The 16,622-nt window shown below is 36.1% G+C and overlaps 2 protein-coding genes across 2 annotated transcripts; one reads left to right on the top strand and one right to left on the bottom strand.

The window, feature by feature from the left end:
* The first annotated feature begins 6,815 nt into the window (after nucleotides 1-6,815).
* Nucleotides 6,816-9,841, top strand: LOC137725352 (sugar carrier protein C). The gene is made up of 4 exons (XM_068464009.1): nucleotides 6,816-7,083; nucleotides 7,181-7,503; nucleotides 8,378-9,007; nucleotides 9,235-9,841. The coding sequence occupies exons 1-4, from the start codon at nucleotides 6,951-6,953 to the stop codon at nucleotides 9,706-9,708; spliced, it is 1,560 nt and encodes a 519-aa protein (XP_068320110.1). The 5' UTR covers nucleotides 6,816-6,950; the 3' UTR covers nucleotides 9,709-9,841.
* A 3,069-nt stretch (nucleotides 9,842-12,910) lies between these two features.
* LOC137724554 (vesicle-associated protein 4-2-like) lies at nucleotides 12,911-15,162 on the bottom strand. Its single transcript, XM_068463318.1, has 7 exons — nucleotides 14,766-15,162; nucleotides 14,273-14,343; nucleotides 14,042-14,123; nucleotides 13,698-13,816; nucleotides 13,516-13,593; nucleotides 13,270-13,389; nucleotides 12,911-13,174 (listed from the first exon to the last, which is right to left on the bottom strand). Exons 1-7 carry the CDS (start codon nucleotides 15,025-15,027, stop codon nucleotides 13,115-13,117), a joined length of 792 nt encoding a protein of 263 aa, XP_068319419.1. The 5' UTR covers nucleotides 15,028-15,162; the 3' UTR covers nucleotides 12,911-13,114.
* Between the last annotated feature and the right edge of the window lie 1,460 nt (nucleotides 15,163-16,622).

Raw genomic sequence — 16,622 nt, 5'->3', positions numbered from 1 at the left:
AACGTAAGATGGTATGGTAATCATGTTGTAGAATTCGTTTGAAATTGTTTCGATAATGATTAAACATGTTTTTTAACTATTTAAAATGTTTTTTTCACTACGTTCAGGGAAAAAAACTTGAAAGTACATGCTTTTGCAGAAATTACTTTCTAATCAACAATTTTACAATTTATAATGACACATAAATTCCACGAAAGAATTAGTGCGCATACAATAACTTTTACATTATAAATTCATCGGAAACCGGTACACAAAAAATATTTTTCAAGTATTATATATATATATATATATCTATATATATTTGTATTTACAGTCCTCTGGAGTTAACATTGTCTTCATGCCTCTGTCTATGTCTCTCGCTCTCTGTACATTATAAAAATTTGTTTAAAATATGCAAATCTTTATAATTCGCTTGAGTTAATTAATTCAATGGGCTTTTGATCCTTGCAAAAAAATTATCTTATAACTGTTCTTGGAAAAGGGGAAGCAGGATTAATTAGATTATCCAGTTCTAATCACGTTATTAATTAAGCTAAACTTTTGATCTTAATTATATGCTACTTTAAAGCATCTCTAAAGGAAATGTCAAAATGATCACATCAGCAATAACAGTAATAAAAGACAATGCAAGTGTTTTCCAACCGATGTGTCAATTCCTATGTGGCATGACATGGAATGGTAGCAAGAGAAGATGCTGTCAAATTTGACAGCAGCTTAATTATTTAAATCAGGATTTGTTCCGCAGAACGCCAGGAGTCTTGACAATTTCTCCATCACCACTGCATATCAGCCAAAAAGAAAACTAATCTCAAATTACTAAAAACCATCAAACTGAAGATTGGATTACATCTTGCTGGAAGGAGCTCCTAATCAAACAAGTTGAATCCCATATCGTCATCACTCTCTTCCTTGGGTTCTTCCTTCTTCTGTTATGCTGCAAGAGCAGCGGCAGCTGGGGCAGAGCCCCACCGACACTTGGAGCAGCAACGGCAACAGCAGCACTGCGGCTGCAAAACCTCAACACTTTATCATTTGTATTATGGGTGGTAGAGAGGTGAGGGAGACGAGATCTGAGAATGATGGGTGGTAGAGAGATGCACGGCTGCAAAACCTCAACACTATCGTCTAGGGTTTTAATCTAGTTCTAGTTATGAATAAATACTTTTCTCCATTATTAATTATTTTTTTGTTTTAAAAATAATTATAAAAAATAAATAATAGTTTAAATTTAACATATCGGATGGAGAATAAAATTTATAAAAATATTAGAATGCCACATCAGACTTCAAATTTAAATTTTATGTTTAAAATTTGACATCTCCTTTGGAGATAGTTTTACTTGCTACTTGGGGGTTTTTAAACAAAAGAGAACAAATTAAGTGGCTTTGGGTGCAACCAAATTTCAACTCTCGTGCTGGTTGTACTGATAGGTCCATCCTCTAGTCAAAAGGCATGGAGGAGAACGATAAATGTGCACGACTATCTTGTAACAACCTTGATATGTTCATTCATAACGAGGAGATTTTAATATGACAGGCCATACAGTTACATAATATTATAATTAAATAGATGCATGATATAATTGATGTATCATGATTTTATGTTATATGATGCAAATGAACTAGTAATATTGTATGACAGTTTGACAATTACGCTAAAAAAAACTTCTCATGCATAGCACCATACGTTTAAAAGGAATCGACGAGACTAATGCATATCATCAACTAACAAATTGGTACATACAAATCTTCTAATGCATAACAGCGTACGTTTAAAGGAATCGACGAGACTAATGCGTATCATTAACTAACAAATTGGTACATACAAATCATATTGAGACTGTCTTGTCATATTCTCAAACTTTTGGTCCGTTGGGTCCATGTTCTACGTTACAGCTACCAAGTTCAAACTACATAACTAAATAAATTAATGTGACGGTCTCAATATCTCATGCCATATTGGTTGACTTTGAATATAATTTTTTTCAGAATTTATTCCTTTCTGGTATTTCTGGAAGCTGACTTCAAAGCAAAACACTCGACTGTCGACTCCATATTTATCTATCTTATCATGTTTAAATAAGATGGGGAAAATTGCATGCACGTTGAGCGAGAAAAGAAAAGAGATAAATGCATGGCCAATTGGACATGGAGAGTTTAGAAGATTAGGCTCTCCCATGTCTGTTGGTTGTGTGTGTGTCTATATATATAGCGTACAGTATAACGTATAATTTATAATTAAAAGATCAATATTTCTACATGCCAAATGCTTTTTATAGTTAAATGTTGATATTCATGCTAAAATATTTGGTATAAAGAAAAGAAAAGAAAGGGAAGAGAGAATGAAGATTAAAGAAAAGCTAAAACTGAAGAGATGTTTAGACAAAGTAACAATCTAGTGTGGCTCCTCGTGCTAGCCGTTGATACAGTTGCTACAACTATATATGAAATCTAATTAATTAACTAATTTTTAGGATTAATCTACTTATTTTGTGGAGGTGAGTCATAAGCTATTCCTTAATCTCATAGAAAAGTTTCGGATCCAGACTCTCTTCTTTCTCATTTTTCCTTCCCTCTAGCTTTAGTTTATTTGAACGCTTACGATTAAGTCACGATAATATCTTTTATTAGTTTTTTTGTAAAGAAAGAAAGACAAAGAAAAAAGTGAGAGAAGAAGAAAGGAAAGAGGATTTGAAGGATAGACAGTAAGTTGGAAATCCTAATTCTCTCAATGTTTGTTAAAACTTAAAAGTGATGACAATATAGAGCAATGTTTGGCTACTCAAAAATGAGTAGGAGCTCTTAATCAAAATTCTTTGTGCCTAATTCACAAAGTTTTGTGTTTATAATCGGAACTGTTTATAATACAAATAATTTTATAAAGATCATCTCTGCAAAAAAAAAATGAATTAAAACCAAGGTCACTAAGTCGATCAACTGTAGTAAATATATAGATGGATCATAATACTTTTACTATTTCCGTCTATTTGTTCTTAATAATTTGATGACTAAACAATCTTAATTTTAATTGAAATTTTGCATACATAATTTTTATAATGTGATTTATAATGTGGACAACTTTGATCATAAACACAAATGTTTATGAATAAAAAACGAAGACTTAAGTATGAGCTCATATTCGTCATTTGAGTAATTAAGTATTATTCTACAATATATTGAGACCAAGTAATAATCGTCAGCGGCTCTACTCGTATACGACAAACGATCACTGTGCAAGATTTCTTGCACATTTGAAGTCATGACCCTGGCACGTGTGAATCATCACAGCTTTTCAAAAGCTTTTGCATAATTTGGAGAGAGCGGAATGCAGCGGCGCTGATGATGAGAATCTCACCATCAGATGACTGGACGGCCAAACTTGCAAGTTTTCAACTGCAGTGGGTTCCCACATCCGTCGCCTGACGTTGTTTTTGTACTGGTCAAAGTCAAGCCAACCTTGTTTGAAAAATGAAACCCTAGAAGGGTATTTTTGCTTCTTAATTTTCCTTTTTTTTTTTTTCGTTTCAGCTTGGAAACCCTACAACGGTACAAAAGCCAAGCACAAGTTGAACACTTGCAAGTTCACCTCTTGGTGTATACATACCTTCTCTTGTGTTTGTGTTTATTGTACTCATTAGGTGCGTTGGAGATATAAATAGACATATTTCTGGTTATAAAACATATATCTATTCATTACTTTCTTCTATACTATAAGTATGATGACGTATATGTAGCGGGGAAGATTTCAGATTGAAGGATGACTTGACGAACATTCATGTCTTTAAAACAAGTAGTGTATAATCATAGACTATGAGCAAAATCTTGCTGTTTAAGCTTCCGCCACTGAATTTGTAGGATTTTCATGAAATAATTAACGTGGTGGTTTGGTTGATTCAAGTTTGGTTTTATAGGTGTGTCTACATATGATGTATTTGGATTTTGGACCCAACAATTCTTACAGAAAAGTGCATGAAACTGAAAGCAAACTTCCCCTAAATAAAAAGGTAAAAAGAGACCATACAAGAAATATAGAGAAGTTTCTCAGATAGAAGAGTAAGGGGCCAGGGAATAAGTAAAAGAGATTATTCAATTTTCTTTTCCTCTTTATATTTAGTCGCTTTTGCTTTATTTGAAGGGAGTTTTAATGAAAAGTCCGCAGTGTTGTTCATTTTAACGAAAAATCATATTTTTACACTAAAAATCAATCCTGGTACTATTTATTTTACCCTTTGTTTTGTCCTTATTATTAAAACTCAAAGTTTTCAAGCTATTTTCATTAGTTTTCCTTTATTTGAATTCATTACATTGTCTTTTATGAGGCAGCATAAGGACTTAAAATTTAACTTTACAAATTGCTGACTTAAATTGCAATTTAACTACCATACTTATATGTATTTATCACAATCATCATCTCAATAATCAGGTAGTGGTCATATTAAATACATATATTCACATTAATTATATTTAACCGTTAAATGGTAATTGTGTTCAACACATGTACGTATATATCGTAGCCAATCCCTTTAATTTGAGTGAGTTTATATCAAATTGCATCTCGCTAAAATCTCTTGTTTTTACTATTTGAAGATAATACGATGTGATCTCATTAAGATGTCGTTTTCTATATTTAATCACTTGACTAACATAGCAAAGTTAGTCCTACGTTCTTAACGTGGGATTAGTTTCCAAAATTGTTGGAAAACGCGTATCAAAAACACAATCAGTCCTTAATCCATTGGAGAAGTTTTGGTCACGTGATAGTTAACTCTTGGTATATCTTAAAACTCTCACCTATCTCACTCCCTCATCGAGCATAATATTAAACAAAAGTTTCGAATGGTCGACCTTGCTAGTTCGCCTTAATAGTAAATTGCATCTCGTTACTATAACAGTATTTCAAAGTACCAATTTATCGCCGATTCTAATAACGTAAGTTTATAACTAAACATGACATTAAATTAATAGGAAAACTAATGAAAGAGAGCTTGAAAACTTTGAGTTTTAACGAAAATAACAAAATAAAGGGTAAAATGAATAGTATCAGAATTGACTTTTTAGTATAAAAATGTGGTTTTTCTTTAAAATGAACCGTACCTGAAACTTTTCATTAAAGTTCCCCAAATTAATTGATTGGTAGTGAAACATAAATCTAAGTGAGAGCATTGGTGTTGAAATTTGTTCACCATCATACGGGACGGTGAAGTCACCTTAAGCACACTTCAAATTACTCAGATTAGTAAGACACCCGACTTATTTGAGAGTACGAATTGCATGAAAAAAGAAAGTGGGTCTACAGCAGCTTTAAGTGACCGATATATTTTCCGGGACTTGAGGAACGACAACCAATAACACACCCTTTGGTCTAATCCCAATTATAGCCCCAGTATTACTTGTTATTACAATACCGCCACCCCGGATTAGGAACTCGTATTATTCTCGTGTGTTTGTCCTTGGCATCGCACTCGACCGACGGGACTACTTTTTCTGGTTTTCTGTAATTGTAAAGGCCTTTTTAGTCACGTACTCTCCAACTTTAATACAGTCCCGTGATTACTGAGTATAGTCGACCAAAAAAGATGCCACCAAAGCACTAATTAATCCAATCCTATCCAAAGTTTGAACCAAGTATCCAAACACTATCCGGAACAAGCCAACCACGCAAAGGTTGTAGTTGGGAAGAGAGAGAACAAGAATGATATTACAACTTTTGACTGCTCAACAAAAAAAATAAAAAAAATTTACATTCTAATCCGATACCTTTGGGGAATATTTTTGCTGAGTAATATCCGATGTGTAACATAGTGAAGAAATTTTTCAGTCCGCCGAGAACATTGTTCGGCATATTAAGTATGATAATACGGTTAAATTTTTTTCTTCAAGTTTACAATCAATTGTATTATTACGCATCGTGTTTTGTACCATATTTCTGGCACATTGAAAAATCTCTCGTCACAGTATCACTGTCCCCGACCCTTATCCTTATAAGTTACTATTTTATGGTCAAGTGAAGTTTGCTGTTAAAAAGGTAAGAAAACATTAAATGGTGAAGTCCCATATGGTTGAATGCCCTGCCTGTATTTTTTACCCACCAAACCTTCTCTGGTCATTTTCTCAATTTGTTCAAGTTGAAATTTTAATTGTTGGACAAAACATGGGTTTACATTTAGAGAAAACTTGCAAATTTTTTGAATTTGATTATAATCCCCCCTAATCTTTTAATTTGTTTCAATATAACCCTTAGCGTTAAAGTTTTCAAATTTTCTGTTAGTTTTTACCCATAGACGAAAACAAATGGTAAATTTGATAGAAAAATTAGACATACTTGATCGACATCAAATTGATAGTGTCAAAACATAAACCTAGAAACCCTAACCCTAAAACAGAAACAAATGACTACAACTATAACTCCACACCAATTTGCAAGAGAGACAGACGAGAGTTTGAATTAGAGTTATCGAAAATGAAATTACGATTGTTTAAGCAGACAAATTGGAGGCTAAGAGTTGTGTCAAAAATAAAATATTCGTTCTACTCTTTCATTTAACATTTATTTGATGAAATAGACAAAAATTGAGTGAACTAAGATTAAGTGAGATAAATTTGACAATTTTAGGAGACAAAATGGGACAAATCAATTTTATAAAATAAATTGAGACTAAATAACAGTTTCAACGACAAATTAGTTAATAAGCGAAAATAAAAAAAATATCTATTTTGTTTATTATTTTTTGACAGCTCAGCAGTTCTCTGTAAATTAAGAAATTGAATAACATTTTTCTCTTTATATACACCAGCTCCTGCTTGCCCAAAAGCTCTCATCTTGTTCCTCTTTGGCCTTCGTCCTCACTCACTCTCTCTCTCTAGTCCAAATCTCCCTCTCTCTCTAAAACCCCTTTGCCATCTCTCTCTGATCAAACCTCTTAGCATTTGAGTTTCCCAAGAACCCTAACAATGCCTGCTGTTGGTATCCCCGCCGGCGGGAACGGCAAGGCCTACGTCGGAAATCTCACTCCTTATGTTCTTGTCACCTGTGTCGTCGCCGCCATGGGTGGTCTGATTTTTGGCTACGATATCGGCATTTCCGGTACTTAAAATTTACCAGATCACAGTTTTAATTCCAGTGTCAGAAAGTTTCTAAATTTTTTTTTAATGATATTTATGTCATTTTCGTTCATGATCAGGTGGGGTAACGTCCATGGACTCGTTCCTGAAGAAGTTCTTTCCGTCGGTGTACCACAAGAAGGAGAAGGACAAGACGACGAACCAGTACTGTCAGTATGATAGTCAAACGTTGACCATGTTCACATCGTCGCTGTACTTGGCTGCTCTCATATCCTCGATTGTGGCCGCCACCGTGACGCGTAAGTTTGGCCGGAAACTTTCCATGTTGTTCGGCGGTCTGCTGTTCTGCGCCGGTGCTATCATCAATGGCGCTGCCAAAGCAGTCTGGATGTTGATTCTCGGCCGTATGTTGCTCGGTTTCGGCATCGGATTCTCCAATCAGGTAGACTACTGCTACACAGTTTTGATTATGATCCATCTCTTTAGACGGAATGTGCGGAAATCATTTCCCTAATCAGGTCGGGAAATTTAGGTACTTTACATTATGATTGATTATTGTCCAATCAATAAATGTGCTGTCCGAAAAACAAACAAAAATAAAAGCCAAAAGAGATACTATTCCCCTTTTTGTTTCGGAAAATGATTTTCACACTTTTTTTTTTTTTTAATCGAAAAAAAACAGGAGCACGGAAATCATTAGGCTTTGTTTAGGCCTCGAAACCCAATATTTTCTTTAGATCTGATTTGAAATTACTTGGAACATGACAAAATTGGGTTTATAGTACAAAACAGTTTCTGGTTCAAATATTGGATTTAAAATTTCAAGCCTTTATGAATTTTTTCTGTTCCTCTGCTTTTGGTATATACACTGTTTGGCTGCTGAGAAAATGTAGGAGAGAAAATTTGCTTTTTTTATTCCGTTTTCTCAGCAACCAAACAAGGGGTGTGGCATGTGTGCGAAATTTAATTGGAAAAACTGAAACTTTGTCTTCAGCAATTACTTTTCACAAAGTTCCAGTGCACCCTTTTTAGGCATGCGTTTATTCCTAAATTTAATACAAATAGTCACTTTCTTTGCTTCCTAATATAAAAATAATTCATACAAATGTTAAAACCATGTGTGGCCTGGACCGTGACCGTTTTGTTCACTTTAATCAAATTGTTTGCAAAGTTAATTGTCATTATCCAAATGCAAATCTCGTTGACGAGGGTTAGGTCAGTTGGCCGGGGCAACTAGTTTGCCTATGTGCGCTAGAGTTTGAATCACCCTCTGCAAATTAGACTAATTAATTTTTATGTTTCTTTTGTGATTACAGTCGGTGCCACTCTACTTGTCTGAGATGGCGCCCTACAGATTCAGGGGAGCTCTTAACATTGGCTTCCAGCTATCAATCACTGTTGGTATTCTTGTGGCCAATGTGCTGAACTACTTCTTTGCCAAGATAAAGGGTGGCTGGGGATGGAGGTTGAGCTTGGGTGGCGCGATGGTCCCCGCCCTTATCATCACAATCGGCTCACTTGTCCTGCCAGACACTCCCAACTCCATGATTGAGCGCGGTCAACATGACGAAGCCAAGGCCAAGCTCCAACGCATTCGCGGCGTTGATGATGTTAGGGAGGAATTCAGTGACCTGGTAGCAGCTAGTGAAGCGGCGAACAAAATCGAGGACCCGTGGAGAAACCTGCTGAGGAAGAAGTACAGACCTCACCTCTGCGTTGCAATCGTCATTCCCTTCTTTCAGCAGCTCACTGGCATCAATGTGATCATGTTCTACGCGCCGGTTTTGTTCAACACAATCGGGTTTGGAGCTGATGCCTCGCTCATGTCGGCTGTGATCACCGGCAGTGTTAATGTAATTGCAACTATGGTTTCAATCTATGGCGTTGACAAGTGGGGAAGAAGGTTCCTTTTCCTTGAGGGTGGAGCTCAAATGCTGATTTGCCAGGTACTATTTTAATTACTTCCGCTATGGAACGAACTCCCCTTTTTTTATTAAACAGCGGATTGTCAATATGTCATTGGCAATGCATCGATATCATAGTCACTAACAAAACGTATTTTGACATGTTATCGACACATTTGAATGATACATATCAGTCCCCTCGTTAACAAATGGACGTCATGCATAGAGAATTTCTGATGATTTAATCAATGTTGTTTATCAAATTGCAGGCAGTTGTGACAGCTTGTATTGCAGCAAAGTTTGGAGTGGATGGGAACCCTGGAGAACTGCCAAAGTGGTATGCAATTGTGGTCGTGATGTTCATCTGCACATATGTTGCAGGATTCGCGTGGTCGTGGGGTCCCCTCGGATGGCTAGTCCCCAGTGAAATCTTCCCATTGGAAATCCGATCAGCCGCGCAGAGCGTCAACGTTGCAGTCAACATGATCTTCACCTTCATCGTGGCTCAAATCTTCTTGACAATGCTCTGCCACTTGAAGTTCGGGCTCTTCCTTTTCTTTGCATTCTTTGTGTTTGTGATGTCAATCTTCGTCTACTACTTCTTGCCGGAGACAAAGGGGATTCCGATCGAAGAGATGGGACAAGTATGGAGGACACATTGGTACTGGAAGAGATTCGTCAGCGAGGAAGATGGAGGAGGTTATGAGATGGGCAAGGCAGCTCAAACTGTCAAAACTGTGTAATTTAAGTTATGGGCAAATATGCCTCATTTAATTTCAAGTTTTATTTTTGGTAGCAGTGAATATTATTGTTCCCATCGGCAAGGTTAATATAAAATTGTTGTCCATTTGTGTCCAATTTTATTTTTGCTATAAATTACTTTTATTCAATCAGTTAAAGTTTTAAACAATGAAAAATAAGATTTGAACTTAATGTTTTCATTCAAAATATGAGGTCACTTGAGACGTAAGACGAGCACACGACTATAACCAACCTCACATCTCTTTTGCTTTTTCATTTTTCAGATTGGTGGTTGGGACCATCTTGAGTAAGATTTATTTATTTTATTTTTAATGTTTGATATATTCGTCGGAATTTAAGCTAAGTCGCACAACAAACTAATCATAGGATTGAACTTGCTGACGATAAAAGTTAACCTGAGAACTTTTATTTGCAAGTTGAACTTGAGATTTTAAAATTTCGAGTAATAATGAGTTTTCTCCATTTAATATAGTAGTTGCATATAGTTCTCAATACTATAAATTAATGAAAATGCGACATGAGAGTTTTTCTCGTGTTTTGGAAAATGACTTTGTAAGTAATTGCTTGTATAAATGTTTTAAATGACCTAAGTAACAACTCTTATGGTAAGCCTTAGCGTAACAGAAATGTTGTTCATTTGTGACCAAAAGATCATGGGTTCGAGTTCTAAAAACAATCTCTCTGCAAAGCAAGAATAAGACTGTGTACGATAGACGTTCTCCTCCCAATCCTCGCAAGGGATGAAACCTGTTGGCTTGAGCTCACCCCAACAATCATTTGTGTGTAAATTGAGAAGGACGTTTATGGGATGGCAGGGGAGCTGAATTCAACAACCAAATGAAGTTGCCATCACTCTCATAACTTTATTTCAAGTGGGGGGTTGGGGGTGGGAATCAAATGCCGCACACATGGTTTTAGTGTTACCATTTTTCTTTCTTTCTGCAGTGTAATGATGGGATTGCAAGAAACTTTCGGTATTTTCACAAAGCTTGAACGTGAATCCAAACGGATAAATCTTGTACGAATTACATGTCACATGCCAAAATCTTGTAGCAACAAAAGGAGAGGTGTGTAGGAGGTGTTTGTCAATTTGGTCACGGCATTGCGATGAATAAAAAGAAGAATCGCATGACTCGGATTTTTAAATGGATATGTTTTTGGATAGAATTGGATAGAAACTTCGGTATCATATGCTAACTATATATCCATGTTTCAAAAGCACTTTTGTAGAAGAAGAAATTCTCAAAGGCTTTTTGCTTTTTGGAGATATAAGACTCTTTTGAAAGTGTTTTTTAAATAACTGAAAATGTTTTTTAAACTAATCCTTGGTAAAAATCCAAGTGTTTCTTGAAAAAGTAGTTTCAATGCTTCTTCTAAAAAGCACTTAAGGTGCTTTTGGGATCCAAATTTTAATTTCACCAAAAAACGTTTTTAATTATTTTAAAAGTACTTTCAAAAGAGTCGTAAATTCTAACCTTTTCCCATTAAATTTTGCATCCAGGCTAAAAGCACAGCTGACCCAATCTCACCCTTGGTAGGCTAATGGATTTCCATTAAGATTTGTAAGGAATGCGATTACTTAATTTACTTACAGGAGGAAGGGCTAGGAAAATGAATCAGCATAACTTTTTCTACCAAAATTATCCTTGCAATTTTTTAATGATTAAAAGTAAAGTTGAATTTGTACAGGGGTACTTAAGTAATTAAACTAATTAGTATTCCAATGGGAAAAATCTTATTTTACACTCCAAACTTTTTATATTTAGAAAGAAAAATACATTTGTGAGGAGTGTAAAATGAGATTTTTAAAGTGTTAATAGCATTCCCATTCCAATTTCCGACAGTTAGTAAACATTTTATTTGAATTCAACCGGTTAGCATGCGACATAACCCACCTTCTGTTTGAGACGTGCGGCATATAGATAACGCATGTGAATTTTATCTTATTAGAAAAATAATACAAAATGTAATACAAAAAATATGGTAAAAATAGTATTTTTGCATAACAAAATAGTTAAAGCATATATATGTAAATGGTACAATATAATCGAACTTTCTGATACGATTTTTCCTGTCCAAGTCCAAAGTTGTTAGATTTGTGCCCAACAATTTAAGTACATGACTTTGCGAAGGGACTCTTCAGCCTGGGCCTGCGTTCTTGTACCACATCCAGTTTCACCACCTCCACTCGCCGGATTACTATTGCACGATGACAAGAACTTTCGACTGATCTGCTCGTGCTTGCTCTTGGCGTTACGGCTTAGTGGCACTTCTATTTCACAACAGCCTCCCACGGTGCATGCGCTCACGTCTAACCGATAACTCATGATGTATTTGCTCATTCAACGAACTCGATTGTTTATCCTTCTTTTTTTTGTTGGTTGGAACTGGGTATGTACTAAAGTAGTGAGATTATATAGAGGGAGCTTGGCACACCGTATTGGAAGGAATGGGGCTTCGTGGTTTTGGATAACCCTAAAAACTTAAAAACCATTTGTAGGAAGCCGTGGTTTCTATTGTTACCAGTGGCCCTTGATGTCTTGTTTTTAAAGCATGATTCTCTACGCTCCTAATCTCTCTACCCTTCCATCCCCTCCTATTTGAACGGTCACAGTTAAGTTACGTCAACATCTTATACTGATTTTTTTTTATAGAGATAATAAGACAAAAAACAATATGTGAGAGGAGGGGATGGAAGAAGATGAGAATAGGAGGGTAAAAAATCCTCCTTTCTTGTTTTTAGCATAGCGCTATTCACATATATATTTTTAACTCCGACACACCTTGTTAATTTTTTGTTATTAGTCTTATTCAATTCATTCGATCTAACAGCCGAAAAATTGAGAGGAGTGAGCAAAAAGTAAAAATGAACGTGATTAACACTACCCTGCTATTTTATGAATTTGACGGTCTTCAAAGCTTCTTCGCCATAAACGTATAGTGCGGCCAAACGTAAAGCGCTACCATATGTATCTTGTTTTTGGTAAATCAGTGTTACCATGAGTAATCTCAACTACTTGTACTACGCCTTCGAGAGATTTATAAGTAAATCTTTCACAAGAATTGTAAGAGACTCCACTTCAAATTGTATTTTTTATATTTTTTTCACAAATTATTCCTGAATGCTCACGTAAAACATTTTGCGAAAATCAATGCTGAAAATATTTCGCGAAAATTACAAGAGACAACTTCAAGATGTTTTTTTTTTACATCAATGTATATAACATTGGACTGTCCTCGTCCTCGTCCTTTTTTTTTTTCTTTTCATTTTCAATACAACGTTCTTCACATGACCGAAATATAAAAATAAACGATGGTTACAAATGATACACCGAAGTAGACTGTTGATTCGCACTCAAATCAGAAAAAGCCGCGCGAAACAAATGCTCATGCAGAGTCCACGCCTTCACCTTGCTGCCGAGCAAGATATCTTTCCCTCCTCTCCTTCTAAACAAGACACAAAGGGCGAAAATGAATGAAGCGCATAAGAAGGTATTCGCTGCACAAGCAATTTTCGTGTGACAACAGAACAATGTACTCACCCATTCATCTATGACAAGTCCTTCTCCGATAATCTTTGGACCAGCATCTTCCGCAGGTTGCTTGCTCGCCTCAAGCGCAGCATCAGCATCAGCTAACTGACGCTTCAGTTTTTCCATAGCCTTCGAAGAAACAAAAAAGTATTAATCTCTTAACATAAATGTGAAGAGAAAGCAATGCAGGTCCGTGATATACATTTACAAACACAAATATTGACCTCAAGTTAATTTCATGTCAACCACACTTACAGGAGTAGAACGCTCTGGATCTAGAAAGACAACCCGTAGTATCTGCTCTACGGCCACTTGCTCCTTTTGCTCATCAAACTGTTACCAAGAAATTTACCAGTGAACACATTTATAAGACCAGCTACTAAATTAGAAATTTATAACTCGAGATAGCATTTAAGGGTTGCGTGCTATTTACGTACCAGCTCAGGTACATACTCCATTGGTCCCTTCACCTTCAAGCTCATGATTTTAAACTTAACTCTGCTCTTTTGATCCACTAGTTTTTCATTGTTCTCGGGAACCTCAACAAACTTGAATACTACCGTAACAAACCAAAATAACAAAAAAACTTGTTAAAAGGCCATAACAAGTTAAAGCTTGAGAAGAAACCATCCAAATAAAAACGATGGTACTTCTAATTTTATAAGAGACATAATTCCATTAACGAAGAACAGAAGACCGTACAAAAGGGCAATACCATTTCCAACACTATAAAATAAAGGGAAATGAACTGAATCGCACAAAGTTATACAGAAACCATTACCAGTCGCTATAAGACTCTCGCCAGGACTAAGAATGGCTCCTGGAGGACGCATGAAACAACTTTTCGGTGCAGTTGTTTGGAACTGAAGCAAGAAAACTAGTTAGAAAAAAATCAATCAAGATAAGAAACTCTAACAACGTCAACCACATTATCCTTCACCAAACATTCTCAAATTACAAAAATTCCGAAAAACCACAGAACAGAAGTAAAACCGTAAACATGAGACGGTACCTTGAATGCTACAAAGGACTTGCTGGTGTTTTTAATTCTAATGGCACTCCTAACCTGCTTCCCGGGTTCACCTTCAAGAAACAGAGTCCATACACATAAATAAGAAAATAAATCATCAAGCAACAAACCCAGTACCGAAATAAATCAGCAAACCAATTTGATTTCCCTCTATAGCCACTAACTCATTCGAAAAATCGCGACACCATCACGAAAATCATCGATTTCATCCATAAAAACAATATTAATCACCGGATTACCGACGTGATTAGCATCATAACACGAATTGCAACTTGCAAATGCATTTTTACAGTTTCCTTGATCCTAAAATCAGCAACAAAATCTAAAATTTAAAAGCAAATCTATAAATCACAACAATTAATCACAATCTACACACAGCTATTTCAGGTAAACGCAATTAAATCTTAAAATACCAAATATAGAATAAAACTAATTAAATTAAATCAATAAAATGGATAATTAGACAGAGACGTACAAGGAAAATAGAGTTTATTGTGGGGATCGAGCTTGAGTCTACGGCGAGTCGGAAGCAGCGACCTGGCGACGGACGACACCGAATTCGCGGCGTTTGGATTCGATCCATCGCCGTGAGCGTTACTATGCTGGGGGGGAGCGTTGTGCGACGACGAGGACGACGTCATAACGGCGGCGTTCTTCGACGTCCGAAACGGCCGCTTGAAGAAGCCCCAGACTTTTCCGTCGGACGAAGACGACGACTTTTGGTCAGGGACGGCCATCTCTCAGAGCATTAGACAGAGGCGAAACGGCGTCGTTTGTCTGTAAGTCTCGGCGCAGCAAATCGGAACCGACGGAGAGGATTCAATTGGATTTGACCGATTGAGTTCACGTCCAACCTTTTTGTGCTTACCTTTGTGGCGTCCTTCCTGCCCCTCCTCCTCCTCCGGTACTTTTTCTACTTCAACGCGATTAAAACGACGTCGCACACAGCATAGAATGCTTTTTAGCTTTGTGCGAGAGGGAACCAATGGGTTGACGTGAATGGTTGTTGAGTTGACTTTGTGTAAACTAGGTGCTGAGTGGAGACAAACCTAATGTCACGTATTTACAGTTGTTAATTTCAGATTTGAGACCCCGTTACAGTAATGATCATTGATAAATCATTTTATCCGTGTTATATTGTCTTGTGAGTTATCATATGAAGAACATGATCGAACGGTCCCACTAAAAAACCTCATCTTGTGACTCTCTTAGTGGAATTGTTGTATTCATCGAATTCTTAGTTGTTTAACAAAATTCTTGAATGCATAGTTAAATCCAATATGGGTTGTGAACATGAGTAAAACTATCGCGATGCGATCACCTTCACCTAGCCATGTTATAAGCATAATTTGTATAACAAGTATACACTACTACGTTATGCTCCATGCAAATAATACAAAAACATTTATTTGTACTACCAGTACTATACAAATTGTTCTCCCAAATCAAAACAGTTTTCACTATTTTCTTCTAAGAAGACATAACAATAATTTGGACTCTGAATATATGATTAATTTTTCTATTTTTTAGTGATTTTATTTATTTTGTACTAAGATTGCGGTCAATCAAGGCCAAATCGGAGGCGAGACGTGTCCAATTAAAATACATAGAATGCAATGCATTAGCAGTAACATTCCACCCACTCAATCCCAAAACAAATAATAATATAAGACTCAAAGGTCATACATTCCATACCAAATACGCGTTGAACAATGCATTATTCAAATTCAATCTGAAAGCTGGAAATTGAAAATAATGTGTGGACGATAAAAAAAAAGTGTAGATAGCACAACTCATTCAAAATATAACTAAAACAAAAACCGTGATTGATTCTATGGTATCAAAATAAGCTAAATACATTTTGCTCCCCAATGTCCAAAGCGTGACAGAAGCATTATACATGATATAGTTCGGTTTGTTTTAGTCGTTTGCATAAAAATAAAATTGAACGAAGCCAAATCAATTGTAGTTTAGAACCGTTCTCGCTCTAGTGTTGAGTTTGAGTATCGCTCCCTTGCTCATAGGTGTGCTAGAGACCACTTGGGTTTGCTTCCTTCTTGATGAGCTTCGTGTTCCCTTGTATATTCCTATTTAACGACATTGTGATAATTTGAGTGCCACTTATCATGATGCTAATCCGGTTCATCATACTCGTAAACGTCACATCAACCTCGATTATCACGTTGTCCTTGAAAATGTTGCTCACTAATGCTCCTTATTAGCCTCGTCATGGGCTCCTTTGTTCCAAAGTCCGATCCAACTCGTCCATTGGGGTGTGTGTAAGATTAGACTTAATTAATCTGGAATCATCTCTACGATTATAACATGCAAT

This window comes from Pyrus communis, chromosome 2, assembly GCF_963583255.1.
Source record: "Pyrus communis chromosome 2, drPyrComm1.1, whole genome shotgun sequence".
Lineage (NCBI taxonomy): Eukaryota > Viridiplantae > Streptophyta > Magnoliopsida > Rosales > Rosaceae > Pyrus > Pyrus communis.
This window is presented reverse-complemented; position numbering and strand designations above follow the sequence as displayed.